Source organism: Buteo buteo, chromosome Z, assembly GCF_964188355.1.
Source record: "Buteo buteo chromosome Z, bButBut1.hap1.1, whole genome shotgun sequence".
NCBI lineage: Eukaryota > Metazoa > Chordata > Aves > Accipitriformes > Accipitridae > Buteo > Buteo buteo.
Genome location: NC_134204.1, coordinates 38,721,156 through 38,740,173, shown reverse-complemented (window position 1 = coordinate 38,740,173; position 19,018 = coordinate 38,721,156). Strand labels below are relative to the sequence as shown.

The 19,018-nt window shown below is 42.9% G+C and overlaps 1 protein-coding gene across 1 annotated transcript in view; it reads left to right on the top strand.

Annotated features, from left to right (window-relative positions):
- Positions 1-4,568: 4,568 nt before the first annotated feature.
- Positions 4,569-19,018, top strand: part of MLLT3 (MLLT3 super elongation complex subunit) — a 145,337-nt gene continuing 130,887 nt past the window's right edge. Inside the window, exons 1-2 of the mRNA XM_075021761.1 lie at positions 4,569-4,788; positions 5,350-5,530. Of these exons, the coding sequence (XP_074877862.1) occupies positions 4,777-4,788; positions 5,350-5,530 (193 nt within the window). The 5' untranslated portion in view covers positions 4,569-4,776. The remainder of the gene's footprint in view (positions 4,789-5,349; positions 5,531-19,018) is intronic.

Sequence of the window (19,018 nt, the reverse complement as noted above, 5' to 3'; positions counted from 1 at the left end):
GTTATAAGTCAAGAGGAAAATATTTTCGTCCGAATACATAAGAAATAAAAATCAGCATAGAAGGACTCCAGAGGACCATCCATCTCCATTCCTTCCTGTAGAATCCCACGTTAGGGAGATAAATACGGAATGTGAGTCTGTGTCAGAAAACTCACCCATTTAAGGGATTCTGGAAAACAGAATTGTCTCACTGGAATCTGTTAAGAATAAATGAATTTTCCGGTTACTAACAACCTTATTTCATCTTATTCTCAACCGTGACACAAGCTAGAACTATCAAAGAAAAAACATCTCCCTGCAGTGGAAGACTTTTTTTTTCTCTCTTCTTTCCTGTTTCTTCTATGGATGAAAATTAAAAATCCAGCAAACCTCATCATACAGTGTAGCAGAGACTCTTTACTTCTTGGACACCTTGTCCCTTGCTAAACAGGTTCAGATATCACCAGGTGTATTAGAGCTACTATTAAAAGTGTAATAGCTGCTCTGTTTGCCTACGCTGTTACCAAAACTTCTCTTTTGATGTGGCCTGAGTATAAAAGCTGTTCTGCTCATCTACACTCTAATTCTGGTAAAACAAAAATCCCAAAGAAACCATAAAGTAACAGGACAATCATTAAAGTGATGATAGGTTTGTGGCTTTCAGGAAAAATTCTCAAAGAATCAGAAGGGGCTTCAGTTTTTCGACTTCAGCATAAAAGCTAGCAGGAACACAGAGACACAGACTTTGTGGAGACAAAAGTGTTCTTCTCTCACTCATCTGATTAGTTCCCTTTTGCAGTGTGTACGTTTGATGCTTTCCTTTCTCAGAAATCAGCATATCAGGAGGAAAGAAAAAAATCAAATCCTATCTTTACAGACTTCTGAGAAAAGCAGGGCAAATAAATAAATCTATGTACAGGTGTATCTTTTATAAAAATATGTCATCATGGCTCTTAACTTGTAAGATAGCAATCATCTTTGCAGACCTTTAAGGTGGAAGTACCTGCTTCCATCACTACCATGGATCCTAGGAAATGAATGTACCGGCAGGGTCAGGCCCAGGGTGACTTCTCTTCTCTCTAGCTACAGCTATGGATCATTTGTGTTGTTATACAAAGGGCAAAATAAATTTAAACAGGCAGAAAGGCTATAATTACATTAAGTAATAATGATGTCCAGAACAAACTTGGGAAGACTAATTCAAATCTTTGTGTAAGACGGAAAGCTGGAAGGAGGTGGACAAGAGGCAGAAACATTCCAACTTAGAGCGATGCTTTTATTTTTGCATTTCTGCCTTGTTCCTACTGAGTCAAACAAAACTATGAGGTGACTCATACACAGAAATTGTCCATACTATTTTTTTCCATTCAAACTGAGTTGGAAAAAAGTGTTCTATCCTTTATGGTACCCCCATAACAGAACATAATTTATTACACAGAAAGATGCTGTCCCCAACTTCTGCGCCAGAATAGGAAGCAAATATATTCTTTACGATGTCAAACTATTACAAATAGTCAGTCAAGATCTTTGAAGAGTTGTCCAGAAATGTAGAGAGATGTTGTAAAAGGATTTACTTTCTAGCTAGCAAGAAGCGTTGAAGATAGGATTTCATGTATAGCAGCATTTTGAACAGCAGTGATTCCTAAACAAAATAATGCTTGTACCTGAATATTTCAGGGCAACATTCTTTAGTCCTCAAGTCTTAAAGTTGTGGGTACACCGAGTAAAAAAAGACTCTTAGGGCTGATACTGCAGTCACTGAACATGGAAATAATTCTGTAGACCTGTTTCAGTAATGAATATGTATCACATTTTTTCTGCTTTCTGCGTAGTTGCTGTCAATAAGATGGTATGTTCAACACATTGAAAACATCTACAAAACTATGTATGTACGAGCTCAAGTACCCACCGAGATACGTAATTTTATCTGCCTGTATTTAAAAATCATATAATCTCTATGGGCTAAATTAAGGTTTGCTGGTTACTAATTTAAGTACATTTGTCTAATTGTTTAAAGGCAATAATAAGAAAGCAGAAATATGCATTGTAATTGTCATGAAACATGTATCTGCCACGCTGAGAATGGAGTGGTAGCACCGTTTTGATAGCAGAGAAGCACATCCCCCATTTCTTCACTGTGAATTTTATGCTTAGATTGGCAGTGTAACATGAAGTTGGAATGTAGGTGATTGGGCAGAAGAAAAGAAAAATAATCATGCCCAGTTACTGCTGTAAAATTGTCAGTGCTTCAAATTTGTTGTTGGAATAAGAATTAAACAGTATTTCCAAGAGCTGCATTACTCAATAATGAAATTAAGTATGTCCCAATAATGAAAGGCAAAGTACTTTTAGTGTATATATTATTGTTATTACTGGGAACATGTTACACACTCAACTCTGCCCTAACGTGGAAGAGTACATTGTGCTTAAGGGCTAGAGTGTCTCCTGAATGGCAAAACCCCTCATTGAGTCAAAGATGCTTAAGAGTCTGATTTCCAATGAAAGCAAAGGGATCTGGACAGCTAAACGCTGTTGACAATCTATTCTCAGTCTTTACAAGTCACTTAAGTGACTAAACACTTGGGAGGAGCTGCTCAGCCACAGCAAAAATGGAACCTCTATAAGAAATGCCAGGGATCCTCAGCCTGCAGATGCTCTGTTCAGGTGGGCCCTGATGCCAGGAATCCCACTGCTATAAGTGCGGTAGTGATCCAGCCTTGCTGTCCTTGCTCCTGTGCATAATCCTTACTCTAGTAAATAGCGTCGGTACTTTTTTTTTTTTTTATTTACCTTGCATGTGTGAAGTTTTAAAGTTACCAGAATCAGCTTTGATAGGTTTATGGACTCAGCAGGTGTTCTTACATGTGCTGGCTAGCCCAACACAAGGTTAGTAGAAGATACGTGAACTACTAGATCCGTGCATTGCAATTTTAAAACACGGCTATCCATATCCTTGAGGGGCTGATGTTAGTAAATTTCAAGTCGCATTGTAACTTGTGGAATTTTTACAAATCGCAGTCATCCTTTTGAGTCGTTAGTACTGATTTTACTAATGAAGGCTTACAGCATCTGTAAGAAAAAGAAGATGCCGCTCAGTAGTCGTGAAGGAACTGTTGAATCATGCTAGAATTCCGATGAGGTGGGCTTCTCATTCCGAAGCGAAAAGAGAGGAGACGCGAACCGTGGGCGGCAGGAGGCTCCGGGGAGGTCAAGCGAGGACATGGGCGACAGGACTCCGCGCGCCACCTGGCGGCCAGGCCCTGGGGCGCCCGGCCAGGGGGTTCCGCCGGCGCCGGCGCCTCTTTCGGAAGGGGGCTGCTCTGCCGGTTGTCGGATCACGGGCGCACGAGTGCCATCAGAAAAATTTATCAAAAACGTGACTGTCAAACAGACAGAAGTGGCGTTCAGGGTGGCAAAAGTTGCCATAGGCATTTTTGGACAATTGTGTGGCTGTCGGCAGATACTCTTCTCACGAGCGCCGGGACCGTGATCGAGGCGCGCACAGTAAATTACTTCCAGCTCCTCGCTGGCATATTCCTGTGGCGTGAATCAGCAGGTTGTCTCATACAGTGCGGAAGGGACACGCCAATTTTTGGGGTGGCGACTGTTGTTTTTTTTAAAAGAGTATCAGCCCGCTAATGGGGGAAATAGCAGTTAGCGCTACACATACGTGTTAAATAATCCCGAGTGTCATTTCCTGCCTGCTGCCCACCGTCACCTGTCAAACCTGTGCAACTTGGGCATTCCCTTCGCGTCTCCCTCCCCTTGTTTTTGCAAGAGAACCTGGGGGGGGGGGGGGGCTTTTCAGAAACGTTTGCTTGTGACGGGACACGAGACAGAGGCTGAGGTTTGGGGCGGATGGTCCTTCTTCCAGCGCGCCTTTGGCACAGGGAGTCCTTTCACCTAACCCTGGCCGGCGATCTCCCACGGGCTGGGGCCGGCAGGTCCCCGCGGCGGAAGGCGACGGCCGGCCGGCTGTCCGGGCGGTCTCGGCGCGTCGCCGTTTCCCAGCCGTGATGAGTTTACTCGCTCTCGCCGTTGCTGACGGCGGATCCAAACCACCGCGATCCACCCCGCCGCCGGCAGCCGGGGATCCCGGCCGCCGGCGAGCCGGCGAGCGAGCGGCTTTGCGGGGGGGGGAGCGGGCCACGGCGCCGCGGCCGCCGCCGTGAGGAGGGGAGGGGAGGGCGGCAGCCTGCCCCGCCGCACGCCGCTGGCTCGCCCTCTCCTCGCTCGGCGTCGGCCGAGAAGACCGCTACCCCGCTTCTCTTTTGTTCGCAGCTCTTCTTGCTGCGTTCCCCTTCCCGCTTCGGGGCGGCGGCGGCGCCGAGCTCCGCCCAGCCCGGAGAACCCTCCCCGTCCCGTCCCCTCGCAACCTGTTACTTTAAGGGTCGGCGGGGCGGGGCGGGGCGGGGCCGGGCGGAGGGGCTCGCGGCCGCGCCGCCGCGCGCCATTGGCTGACCGCGCCGCCCCGGCGCCCGCCCCCCCTCCGCCGCACACTGTTATGTCTGTGGCTCGGTGTCAGTCTGGCGGGTGGTGCGCATGCGCGGCGGGTGCTCGGCCAGCCGGCGGGTGCTCGGCCAGCCGGCGGGTGCTCGGCGCGCTGCGAGGGAGGGGAGAAGAGAAGAGAGGCGGAGGCAGAGGCAGACAGCGGGAGCGGCGAGGCAGAGGATGTCCGCCGGCCGCCCGCCCGCCGCGCCTCTGCACGCCCGCTGCAGCCTCCTCCACGTCTTCATGAATTAGCGCTGCGGGGCGGGGGACGGGCGCGAGCGCCCCAGCAGAACCGGCGCCCCAGGCATGGCCAGCTCGGTGAGTGCCGCGGGCCCCCGCCTCGCGCTGCCCGGCGCCGCCGGGTGCTCGTCGCCGGGAAGGGCTTGGCGTGGCGGGGGCTTTCTCTTCGCGTGTGGCTTTCGTTGCCTCCCGCTGCGTCCCCGCCGCTCCCGGCAGCGGCACGGAGCGGGCACGCACCCGGAGGGAGGCGGCGCGTGTCGCCTCAGCCGTGTTCCTGCCGCCGCACCGGGGGCACCGAGCGCACCGAGCGCGGAGGCGCCGGGCCGGGGCGGGGGGGGACGACGACGGGACACGACGGTGCGTCCCTGACAGCGGCCCCCCGCTGCCCGCGCCCGCAGGACGGCACCGCGGGCAGGCGGCCGCGCCTCCCCGCGCCCTCCCAGTGGCAGCGAGGGCTCTTTCACGCCCTCGCCCGCGGGGCCGGTTTTCTCGTTGCAGGGCTTGCGGTACCGTTTTGTCCGTGTGCGTCCCCTCCGCCTGCGGTGGGGCCGGTTCCCCCTCGGCCGCCCGCCCAGCCCCGCGTCCTCGGGCGCTCACCGGCCGCTCCCCGCCTCTCCCCCCCACCCCCCACCCCCGCAGTGCGCCGTCCAGGTGAAGCTGGAGCTGGGGCACCGAGCCCAGGTCAGGAAGAAACCCACGGTGGAGGGCTTCACCCACGACTGGATGGTGTTTGTCAGAGGGCCCGAGCACAGCAACATTCAGCACTTTGTGGAGAAAGTCGTCTTCCACCTGCACGAGAGCTTCCCCAGGCCGAAGAGAGGTAGGTAGGGCCCGCCGCGGACCGTCCCGACGGGACCGGCCTCCTGCCCCCGCCGGCGGCGGCCTCCCCGGCGCCGGGCGGCCGGGAGCGGGGTCTGCCCTCCCGGGCGAGCGCTTCCCCGCCGCCTCCGAGCGGGCGCAGCTGACGGGTCCGTGCCGCTCTCTGTAGAGAACAAAAGCCGCCGTCGGTGCGGTGGTGGGCTGTCGGTGGCCCTTCTCCCGCCCCGCTTGGGGCTGCCCGGGGTCGGGGAGGGGGAAGTGGGAGGCGGGGTGAGGGGGGGGGGGCTCGGCTCCTTTCTGCCCCTGCCGCTTTCCCGCACTTGCTGCCGCCGGGGATCTCCGCTCGGCCGGCTGCGGTCGCGGCTCCCGGGCCGGTGGTGGGTGCGGGTCCCGGCGTCGGTGCCACGGGGCTGGCCTCTGTCTCGGGGTAGGTCTGCACTGGAGGGTTTTGCCCACGTGTTGCTTTCTTCTGGCTGGCATTGCTTTCTCCCCGTGTACTAAATGTCTGACTGGGACAGGGATGCCTGGAAACTTGTTCCTGCTCTGATCTTGGTACTTGGCCTTTGGAGGCCCCCAACACTTTGTTTTCTGGTTAGTTCTCTAGTTCACCGTCAGGGCTTCAACCTTGCCTTAGTAGGTGAAAACTTCTCGAAAGGTGCGTGTGTGTGGTGCATAGGTACCTGCCTAAGTTGGGCAGGGAGAGGTGTAAGAAGCCTTTTGTTTTCACATCCCATTCCTCAGCCCTTACTGTCCTGATTATTGTAGTTGGATTAGTAGAGGTAACAGTACAAATAAAAGAAGTGAGCAGGTTTATTTGTCTATGCAGGCACAATGGTTAGTAGTTACCTTTCATTTGATCTGTAATCTTTATTGGCACCTAGAACTCCTGCAGTTTCCTAGAACAACATCATCATAAATCCTGTCTGCTTAGATCTAGGTGGGGAAAAATTGAGCGTTCAGGGAGCAAAAGACAGGAAACTTTTCAGTGTTGAGATAAAAAAAACTTTTTTTGAGGTAAGGTAAAAACATGTAGTTTGATTTAGTGTTTCTCTATTTGAAGATGCTAAACTGTGACTTTTTTACTTCAGTTATTGTGTTTCTTAAGCAATGGAGTGTATTTTTCTTCCCTTAAGCAATGGAGTATAAGAACTGCAGTATTTCAGCTGCTGAGATTATCTTCTGAAGTATAAGCTATTAATTCCCTTTATTATATAGAGTGGATGAATTTTTAAATTACTGTAAACTAGCGCAGTACTACACAAACAGTTTTTAGTGTATCATGTGTACTACTGCAGTATTTCTGATGAATTAAACTGCCCAGATTGCACTATAGAGTCTTCCTCCTGTTTTCTTCTATTTCTTGTACAGGAAAAACGTGACTTTAAGTCAATCTAAATAGTTTGGCAGAGAAACTCCTGAGAACACATCTGAGTAGTCTAAATAGGTGAGTTAGCATTATCTGTATTCAGTGAATTGGACGATGTATTGAAATCAGCGGTAGGAAGTACATTTAGTAGTTCAAAGCTTTGTCTGCATATGGGGTGTTTGTGATGCTCTCTGCTTTTATTATCCATGCTTTATTTATTTATTTACTTGTCTGGCCTGAGGGAACATGACTATCTAGCTCAGACTTGGGGGTTGATTGCTAGGTGTGGTGTGGAGCTTGCTAATAAGAATGTATTTTAGGACTTTGCAAGTGAAAGATGCATGGTTTGCTGCTGGGAGTGCTTTGTGTCTCCAGCTGCTGAGTTTAGTTATGCAGTCATTTAAGCCATTGTTTTAAAGTGTTTATTTTGGGGTTTTATTTGTATGCATCACTTTCATGATGTGGCAACTGCTGGGAAAGATGCCAGCTTCTATAGCCTGGGAAGGGACTTGTCATACTGTGATTGCACATGACTTGGATTGTAGAACACCACAGCCGCTCTTATCCAGCAGAGTGTAAGCTCAGATGGCGAGCACTCCATTCACTTCTGGGCTTTGCTTTACCTCCTAAAACTACATAAATGAGCAAAAAATAGATGCTGAAGAAATTTCAGGCCCCTGAAATCACAGTGGGAAAGATGAGCATTGTGCTGCGGAGAGTGATCTGTGTATGAATTGCCTAGCACATTTTCTGCTGTTCAAAAGCACTTAAGTGTGGTGGTGATGTATGCCTTGTAAATGGGAGCATTTTGTTTGTCTTTCTAATTTTCAAATACAGTTAAAATTTTTGGCAAAAGTATTCTAGGTTTTCTTGGCTCTGTAAATCAGTGCTGTTAGTTTGATTTGACTTCAGATGACTTACAGGGTGGTATCTTAAGTGTTGCATATTTAATGGGAATGATATGCTTGCTTGTGGTGTGAGTCAAAATACCTGTTTTCCATCACTGCTTCTAAAGTTATATCCTTTATTATTTTAGTATATATATAAGATAACTTACCAGTTGGAGATACTTGGTAGGTTCTCAAACTAATCCTGAGCCATGGGTTTAGCAAGCTGAAGTAGGTTTATAATATTAATCAAAACAAGTACTAGTATGCTGACTAGCCATAATAATGGTTCTCTAGTAGTGATCTTTTTATCTCTGATTCATGCTGTGAATGGCTGCTGTGACATGTATGCTTGCTAGGACAATTTTTAATTCATTAAGTCTATCTGTAGAGCTCATGGATCAGTTTGAAATTAATAAATGAATAGGCTATCATAGGTGTTATTAGCTCATAATGTGTTTCTTTTGTTAGATCCCTTTTTATTAGGGGCATAGTTGTCCCAAACACCAAGGGGGGCAAGGGAGATGAATTATTTTCAGTGCATTTGTTATGTGTGTTTGAGAATAGCTGGATAAACTCAGTTTCTGGCTACAGCTCTGCCTTTGCTTATCTGTTCTGGCTATACTAGGGATTTTGAAAGTACTAGAGGTTGGTGGTGACTTTGCAAAGGTGTGTGTGTCCAAGTGTTTGTTCTACGAATAGTTGCTGCAGAGGGAGCAGGGTCCTGTACCCTGAAGTTTTAAGGTGGAAACACAGCTAGGAACAGTGTTCAGTTGTTGGAGTGCAGAGCAGGTTGGTTTGTGTGTGTAGACAGGATGGCAAGGTGATGGTGACTAACAGGGAACAGCGTGTAGATAAGCTAGAGTGACCTAAAAATAGTTTCCTTTGTCTTTGCTGTGTGTCACCTTAAACTTGAGCTTGGCACCGGTTTTGTTGGTTTTTGTTTGCCTTATGGTGACTGAGTGCTTCAGCTTATTCTTGCATGGCGGAGCATAGAGGCATTCGCAGTGACTGGTTCCCCGTACTTCCTCCCATTTAATGGCCTGCTCCAGCCACCTGACTCCCATGAGTAGTTTCATGGGGGATGGCTGCAGGACGGCTTGTCGCATTAAAGAAAAGTAGACTCATGCCCAGACTTGGTTTTGAGTAGAGTTTGCAAGACAGAAGCTCTCTAAAATCATCATGCAACCATCGTGATGCTGATGTAAGTTGGTTAAGAGAAGACATGGAGAATTTCTAAGATTCTAGCTTTATTTCAAAGTGTATGTTGCTTACTTTTTATTATTCATGTGAAGAAAATAGTGCTGCGTGTAGAAGTGCAGTATTTTAAATCATGTCTGTGGAACAAGATTTGTCACCAGGTTATTGTTAGTTTTGATCTGCTGTGATACTGCCTCCAAAAGAGGAGCTCTTGCTCTCATCTCGTAATGTGTCTCATTATTTCTTCGGCTGCTAAGTAATGTAGAAGTATTTTCTTCCTCTTCTTACCTAAGGAGTGCTGGTGCTCTACAACAGCAGACTGACTTACTATTTGTCTTACAGTATTTCAGTTGGATAAGGAAACACATCCCTTGTGTTTCAATGACTCATAAGTACCTGTCAACTACATTGGAACTAGTGTGGCCTGAGTAGTTAAGTTTCTATTAATCAGTGGTGTGTTTTGACAAGCTAAATTTTTCTTATTAAAAAACAGATGGGCTAATATTTCTGTGCTAATAATTTAGTCAATATGAAGACGGTGGTTTGGACACTGGAATGTTCTAACTTAAAAAGTGGGAGGTGTCGCTTTCCTCTGTGGAGCCTAGGAGAACAATGCTTACTGCATCTCATAGTTCAAGAAGTTTTACAATGGTATGGCGAAGTAATAGAAGTGGAGCTGCTTGTTTTTCTGCTATAGGATGGACCAAACTGTAACGTTTTTCTAGAAAGTCTATATTTCTAGTATTGGTTGTTTTTGTTAAGGCTGTCAGTGCAGAGTGAGACTTTAGTGGACCATAACATTCTGAAGTAGGCTTAGCTACAGTAAAAGGTGCTGATGATTTCCTCCTAGTAAACACGTTCTTTCTCTTCTCATAGAAAAGCTTTTCCAGTTTTGTTACCACAATTCAACTAGGCGATTTTTCTGAACAGCCTTCCTTAGAAAAGTTACAAAATTTCTTCTTCTGAATCCATTGTGTCGCAGGAGTCCAGTAAGGAGGAAGAAACTCTTAATGCAGTCCCTGTTATCACTGGCAATTTTACTGTTTATTTGTTTTTGAAGATAACTTTGTCACAGCAGCCACGGTATTTTGGGCCATAGCAAGGTAAGAATCTTTTGGCACGGGAAGCATGGCATGAAGGTCAGCGGTGGTGTGGGGTGTGCCCTTCCTGGTGGAAGGGGCTGCCCTGCGAGCCCCCACAAACCCATGAGCTGACTTCAGTTCTGATGTGTCACAGTGCGTGGTGACACATGCTGTATGAGTGGCACCCAGTTCTTTCTCTTCCACCCTTGATGTGCAGCAGTGTAGTTGCAGAGTAGAAACTGCATTAAGAGCACCCTTCAGTTTACTTGTAAGCTATTCTTGGGGAAAACATATTTGTAGATAAAGCCTAATATAGTATGCCAGATTTTATTTACAGAGGGGAAACTTCTTTCTGATTTTTAAAAAAATAAATCTCATGGCTTTTTTGTGCCCCATACACTACCTCAAAATGAAAAATGCCAATCGTATTCTGCTTCTGTGCATTTGGGTTCATTGTACAAAAACTGAACTAAGCTGACTGCATCAGTTGCTCAACTTCTGATGGACAGATTGGTGCAGTTGCAAGATGTAGATAGGCTCCTCCATGGAGATGTTTTGGTCTGCTGCTTTAAAGGAGTGTTTAAATTTAGACAAAATTTTTTACAGTGACAGCTTAATCCTCTTGTCAAAGCACATCTCATGCTATATTTTAAAATAGTCTCTAGTGATCTGTATTTTGGCTGTGAAAATGCTTCATAAACCTCCTCAAAAGTATTTATAGATAATATGCTGGCCATGGAAATCAATGAAATGTCTTAGAATGAATTTTGATTAGGAAAAATGATGCAGTTCTCCCCTGGTTACTTTGTGATTTTTTAAATTTTTTTCTTTTAATTTGCTTTCCAAATATTTTGCTATGTTAGGAGGCACATTAGTGGAAGGGAAAGAAGATCCCTAATCTTTACTTTCCTAGCCCCATTTTATTATTGTGTTGACCACAAAGCAAATGTTGCTGCTTTTAGTAGCTTGCATGTTGTCTTGTAAAATTTTGATTTTGAAGAAAATGGCCAAGTAATATTATTTCACTCACTGTTCTTGATTAATTTTTTCTTTTGCCAATTCTTAATTACTAAGTGTTTTTTTTAAAAAAAACAACAACCAACAAACAAAAAACCAGTCTCTCCCTGCTCCTTTTAAAGTCAGTGAGAGGCTTAACTCTCTATTAATTTTACTAAATTGAGTGGTGTGAGGATAGGGACTCACAAGCAGATTCTTACCATATGACTTGAATTTTCCCTTTGTACTAGCTAGCACAGGCAGATGGTCAAGATCAATAAACAGGCAGTCAGTTTTTTGCTTGATATTTTAGTAGGATATTTAGCTACACATTTAAGATCTTAAGTTAATTGTAGTCTCTTTTGTTTGGGGTTTTTTTCCCCTCTTAAATTTTGGCTAAGCCTAACCCTCTAATATGATAGGCATGTGGAAATTTTTTTCCGTCAGTCTTAGAGATACATGTTTGATACTGCACCTTTTAGGGGAGGTGTTGTTATTTTAGTTGCAAAATGGTGGTGTTATTGGGCATGGATTTGCTCATCAGTGGATTTCAACTGTGGCCACATGAAACTTCTGATGTCTAGTGAGGAAGTTCATTTGTTGAACAGGAAATCCTTGAGACTTACATTGCTACTACTTTAATAAGAGGCTGAATAGCTGAAGAGTAGCTACTTTTTAATAAGAGGCTGAGAGTACATATGTGTGTTCAAGTGCGCTTTCTAATTTAGCCCAATGCAAATCACAAGGGCATTTCACAGTTTTCTTTTTCAAAGAGAGTGAGAAGAGTTTGAGTATAGGGAAACTATCAAGTTTCATCTTTACATGAGTGCCATCAGTAAATAATTGATGGCTTTGATGGTCAGATGCTACCTGTATAGGAAAACCTGTTTGTAATAAATAATTTCTGCTCCCTGATAAGTCTCTGAAAATGATCACATTCAATGTCAATGCTTATGCTTTATTTAGAAGCATATGGTGTAATAAGGACTTGATTCCTAGATTGGGCATTATGCATCTGTTTTATGAGTATACAAGTCTGATGATCCCTTTAAATCAGAAGTGATTTGCTGTCTGTGAAGACTTGCATTGCATTCAACTGAAATGAACTTAAATGAGGACTGAAGTGTGACAATGGGCTCTCACATTTGCTCAAGGTATGTAGTGACTGTACAGTCTGTAGTACCTCAGTGTCACAAGGCATGTGAATAACAAGACTGCTACACCCCCCTCCAGTGTCACAAACTTACAGTTCTTAAAGTTTACTTGCACATTTTTACGTGGCTTAATCATGTGGTTTATGTGTTCAGTGCATGCTTTTTTCACTCTCCTGCATGGGATGTCTAGTTTCAGCTAGATTTCCTCTCCCTGCCAGCATTGTTTCTACAATGGCAAATGCTGATTTCTGTCAGAACTGCCAGTCAGTTCTGACTCTCATTTCTTAACTCTGAAAAGATGAACCCAGGTTATTTATTTCACATTAAGTTAACTTTGAATAGCATTTAATGGCTAATACAGTATTTTTAGTTTTAAGAAGCTATGGTTACATCTTTCTAAAGCTGCAATATTAATACTTTGTGATTGTAAGTCTTCTGGACTTTAGATGGTAGGGAAGGAAATGTAGTTTCAGGGCCATCGTACACAAGATTATTTGGATAGCTGTAGAATAATACTCACTTGAAGTACAGAAAACCAGATTGTTGTATGTAGTATCAGCTCTATCATTTCTTTAGTAAGACAAGGGGAAAGATACCTCAAAATGTTTAAATTGGTAGGCAGTTGAATTTGAGAAAGTGAAAACAGCTGAGTTTGACTGCTGTTTATTGTTGTTGCTCTATTTACTTCTGTGGAGTTTTTATCCTTAGAAAAATAGATATGTAAGAAATCTTTAAACCATGTATTTACTATTAAAGGTTAGACAATCTGAACTGCAGTATAATTACATGTGTTAAGATTTTTCGGTGCTGTATTAGTAAGCTGTAAAATGTTGGAAATTTGATTTGTGTTAATTTTTGTGGTACTGTTGAAGGTATGAAGGCTGTTCTTGTAACAATACTGTGCAGTATGGTTAGGGTTGTTTTTTGGTGTTTTGGGTTTTTGATTCTTTTTTCAATTCAGGTTTTGGGGAAAAATGTTGGAGAGGATTATTCTGTCCTTTATTCTGGTAGAATCTGTGGAAAAGACTGACAACTTGGTAGTTGCAACCTGTAAAGCCTGTTGATAATGCTTGCAATAGGTGGGGAAAACACAGATTAATTTATAAAGGTTTGCTCCAGGATTAAGTCTGTAGGCTTCTGCAGTTTGACTACATTAAATTTTGTGGGGTTCTTGTGATGGACAGCTGTACTTTTAAACCAGTAGAATTTCGTTCATATATGATCATTCTGTTTCCCTTCCCAGCAGTGATTGATAGGCATATATGAAAACAAAGGAACAGTCAAATTCTAGCACTTCTATATGTTTGCATGAAAATTATGGTTTCTCATCTTGTCACAAAACACTTATCTTCTAATTGAAAATGTTGTTTGCTTTTTGTATGACTCTTGGCTTTTTGCTGTGCTTTCTAGTACATAAAGGGGAGGAAGAACAGACTGGTATTTAAAATATTTGTATGCTTACTTAAATCTTTGTGTGGGAATTAATTTTAAAATTAAGTGTATTATACTGCCTGTTATTAAAGGATACAGCTAAAATAACGATTCTTTGCAATGTAGAAAATAATTTAAAAAACTGTACACTGCTGGGTAAAACCTGTTGTTCAGTACCTGTTTAAAAAAATTGAAATTGTTAACTACTTCCTGGGGTGCAATCTATTTAAACAATATTAGTGGACAAGACTTTGTTACTACCAGGCAGTGAGTTGTCAGAGAGTTCATCTCATCAGTATCCTTGTGATGGTGCTCTTAAGGCAGAGGACTAGTGCTTAACTCTCTCCCTTACTTGCCAGCTATGGGCTGTGTCGTGCTGTTAATACTGTGCGAAGCTCCTGCACTGGCTCTGGCTCTCTTGAGGAATTCAGGCTTGTTTCTTTGAGCTCCCTGGGTGAGCCCAGTGGTGTTGGATGAGTTTGATTTTAAAATCTGTGGCACAGTATGGTGACAGAGGTCTCAACAGCTGTAACGTCATGTAAATGATAGATGAAATCTAATTTCTTTTAAATACAGTTCAGACCTATTCTCAGCACTTGATGCATATGAATTGCCTTTGTATGGCTTCAGCAACTTGTCCATAATTCCTTGTAAAAAAGCATACGCCTATACAGCAGGATGTGTTTATTTTTCATATGGAATATTGCTCAGGAAGGTAAATACCAGGATAGGTGTTTCTGTTTTCAGATGGTTATGATGGCAGAGATTATAGTGCAAAATGCATTATTACACATAAAAAAAAAAGCAGAGCTGAACAAGAAGTGGGTGGGTTGATTTTACTCATTTTTAGGATGCAGAGTGGGTCTAAATTAGTAGGTCTAAATTTACTATTTCTGCCTGCTGTTCTAAAGCTTGTACAGAAAAACTCCACCCAACTCAATGAGACACTAATAATTTTGATCGTTCTAGATAGAAGTAGTGTGAACATAACATATCTTGAAACAAGGGTTGACAGACAAGATGTTCTGCATTTGTAGGCTTGTAAGGGAGATTGAGGACTTCCTTTGTGTACTTAGAGGGAGACATTATTTTACCTTTCATGTGCTAACTTTAGAGGGCAAGTGATCCAGAAAGGTATAAAGGTGAGAATCAATTGAGACAGAAATACTTGATATTGTGGGCTGGAGGCCAGCAACAGTGGTGTTCCCCATCATGTGTGTGTGGAAAAAGGACAGGTCCAAAAATGTTTGCTGTTACTCAGAGCAGCCTTTCTGGTAGTGGAGGGCAGAAGTTTTCTTGAGGAATTTTCTTTCATAAGTATTAAATGGGTAAATAGCATTTTAATTCCTCTTGTGATCCAGTACCAGGCTCTATAATTAACTGAAAAAAATATTTGCACATTTCGTCTTACATAATGTAAATTCAAGAGAATATTTTATTGAAGTATTTGGTAAAACCATTTACAGAATGGCTGTTTGTAAGTCATCACAGCACTAACATCATGCTTTACTGAAAAGCAGCAGAGAGGTGGGTTGAACTTGAAATCTTGTGTGCTCTCTGAACATGGAGATGTACAGATCTCAGGCATAATAATTCAAGGGCAGTTTTTTTAACTAGGATTCTGCCTGATGATTTTGTTCTGTGGAATTTTTTGTTTCTTTCATGGTTTTTTTTCTTTCTTTTGGTTGCTCAACCTGGGGGAACACCATACTTCTGGACACGCTTGGTGACTTAAAACTATTTAATATTACTGCAAGGAAAGACAAAAGTGTGTGGAAAAAGTATATTGAAAATGTGTATGGTCATATTAGTGGGACAGAAATCAGTCTCTAATATGTTTCTATAAAAAGATCTTTGTGAAAATGACTTTGTTAGAACTATTTCAATGTATTTCTTTAAATACCCTAAACATAAGAAGCTGAAGAGCTTTCACTTTTAAAAGAACAGCATGCCCTTGCAGTATTTTTTTGAGCCAGTGTTCTAGTGTTTTGCCTCCAAGGAGGTAAACTTCTTCTTGGGGAAATAAGTGGACACTAATAAGCACAAATTTATTTGTTCTTTTTAGCCAGATCCAATGCCCAGCCTTTTCCAGCTAGCCAGTTGCTGCCTTTCATTAGAGGACCACTTAGAAACTGGAGGTACTGCTCAGGGTCCAGGACCTGCACACAGTGTGCATGCTCACTTGCCACGGTCTGTGCTTTCCCAGGGCTTGGGTGTTTTGTTCCAATGACCACTGAAGAAGCATGCGCTGTGCTCCAGAGCCTGGCTCCTGTGCGCTGCAGGCAACATGTGAGGGAGCATCCAGTGACCTGTTCTCCAGTGGATCAGATGACAGAGGTGGATGTCTACCACCAGTGGAGAACCACGGATGAGATCTGTGTTGGAGATTTTAGGAAACAGGGAGGAAGGCTGTGGAAGGGTTTTGGTGCATTTGAAGACTGAACACCTAAAGTACTTACACAAATTGTTCCCTAAATTTAGTAGCTGACTAGAGGATGGAAGTACAGTTGTACCAGTATAGTTAACTGGCCTTGCACAAAATAAAAAAACCCCGACAGGTAAACTTTAGTCATCTCGAAAATAATGAGTCATGGCAAGGAATAAAGACAGAATCTAATGATGAGAGTACTGTCTAGAAAGCATATACATAAGTTTTGAGAGGAAAAAAACCCCCAAAGGTGTGTTTTGTAGCCATACTGTTTTGCTTAGCCTTTCGTTTAAAATACAGTCTTAAAAGAAATTTCTTTGTGGGCTACACTGGAGTCAAAAAATATCATTCTTGTGAATTCCTCTGTAATATGTGAAGGTTCCTTACCTGTTTTGATGCTGCTACTGTTAAGTTTATGCTTCTTAGAGCTGCAAAGGTCTCCCGTCATCTGTGATGTAATTCCTGTACTGTGAAGACTTTAAAGCATTTTGACACTCAAGTTGTTCTTTCTTTGCCTGGCTGTAACTGATTTGTCTAAAGTGTCTTTTAAGTGTGTGGTGTCCGTGAGTATTTTAAATGCTCCCATTTGTATCCAGCAAATATTCTGTAACAAAAAAGTCGAACTTTTTAAATTTGATGAGGCTTTTTTGCCTCTTTCTGTTGAGCCAGGTTTTATCACAGCAATATTCTGCAGAATTGGGCTGTCTGCTCAGCAAAAAGTATTTTAACCATAACATATAGTCTACTCAGTAGTTCATTACAGTTAGGTTAATAGAAGCGGCAATGCAATAATAATAATACAATTGCACATCCTTATTATCTGAAGAATAAGGATACTTTAGGAAGTTTGACTTCTCAGACTATAAATAACTTTTTAAATATTTTTTTGAGATTGGTCTTAGTGTGAGAACCAGTGCACTCCCTAGCTTAATAAAAAGGCAACTAGAGCACATAAATGTGTTCTCTATCTTGTGGTCTTAGCCTCTTCTCTCTCCTCTGTGTAAGTATGGGGAAGTAGCAGCCTTTCAACCAGTCTCTGTATTTACCTAGCATCCTTTCTTATAAGGATGTTGGCTTTTATTGTTCTTCAGTGCTATCCTCTCCATGATGCTTCCCTAGATATATATTTTTTTCTTTTTTAATAAAGGAAACAACTTAGAGCTGACTGTTAAAAATGCTGTAGGGTATTTGCGTGTAAATTGCTCTGAAGCAACTCTATCCAAGTCCTGTGGGTGCCTTTGTCCAAATACACCAAGACGAGCCCTTGAACCTAAATCAAATAAGGTAGCCCAGCAACAGTAAAAACACTTCAGTTTGCTTCTGCAGGCACTGCTGTGCTGTCCTAGCACCCCTTTTCCAGTGGGTGGCTGGAAACACTGCGAGTTGCCCCGTCTCCTTAACGCGGTAGAGGCGATAATGAGAGAGGCTATCCTGTGCAGTGGTGCCCCGAAGTACAACCTGTTTTACTGCTGGGGTGAGTCGGAGATAAGTCCAGTGACCTGTGGTCTTCAAGCTGGACCCGATCAGGCAAGTTGTTCTGTGTCAATCCAGTTACAGCACTTGTGTAGCTCTAACCCAGTAAGAGCAAAGACCGAATGATTTTAATGAGAGGATAAACTTCAGCCACCACAAAACCATGTATGTGCATGTGTGCACATACATGCACACTTTTTACAAATACTGTTTTGTAGACATGGAACAGTGTTTTTGTGTGGATTCTGTAGCTGTCCAATGTTTTAAGTTGGGATGATATGTTGCACCTACTGTGTTTGAATGCCTGTGCTTTAGAAAACTGAAAGTATCTGTTGGATGTTGCACATAATCAAAGGCTGTTCTTAAAATGGTAGTTATCAATTATTTCATTATTTGCTTCAGGCTTTAATGTTAAATGTTGTCTCATTCCACACTGGAAGGTTTATTTTTCACCTACAAAATTCTTTCCAAACAAACTGAATGTCTCCGTAGAGTGTACATGAGAATAAAAGTTAATATTTAACAAAAATAAGGTTGTCAAACTGTGAATGATTTTTGTTTTCATTATCCTTTCTATTGCCCGGAAACTAAATAGAAACAAACTGGTTTCTATGAAGCAGATCTACATTAGGTTACTTCCTTGAATTTTGATACAATAAATGCTAAGTTAAACAACCACTACAGATCTTGCAGGTTATGTAACAAAACTTTAGTTGTATTAATCTACTAATCTTAGACTGCAGGGATATTTCCTTACACTTCTGTCTTAATGCCTGAGCTGTAGTTTCACAGGAGTTGAAATACTAAAACACTATCTGTAGACTGACATTTTAAGTGTACAGTCAAAATTAGGTGGAATATTTAAATGGTTTTGGTTTCTTTTTTGTGTGTTTGAGTAGCTTAAGTCTGGGAAGTTGTCAATTTGTGTGTCTAGGCAATGGAAAATTTTGCATTTCGGGTTTAGTTTCTTCCTTCATGGTCTGTCCTGAAGTCTAGATATTAATAACTTCTTGATTAAAATCTAAACTAACCTCTGTTTTTGAATGCATTTTTAATGATGCATTTGACATGTAAATACTAAGTTAAGCTATATAGCTAGCAGGTAGTCTGTAAATGTGTTTATATGTATTGCAGTTTTAGAGGCATAACAACCTTTTACTTTAACGATAAGTGATTTTGGAATCTAATGCAGTGATTAGATCAGAGTGTTTGCCTTGAGGCTTCAGTCACTTAATCTAAACTCAGAAAACTTCTGGAACATTCTTTATTTGAAAATAAACTACTCAGTAAAAGAAGACTGTATCTTTGTATGAAAAACACTGAAGCAAATTAAGGGTGGTTAAGGCTGACATGCAACCAGGCACTGAAGATAAGGCTTCTTCATTCTCTTCTTCCTGCTCTCCCTAGGGGGTTGTTTTCTTTCATACATTTTATGCAGCCTGTTGTACTGTACATTAATCTTACATAACTGG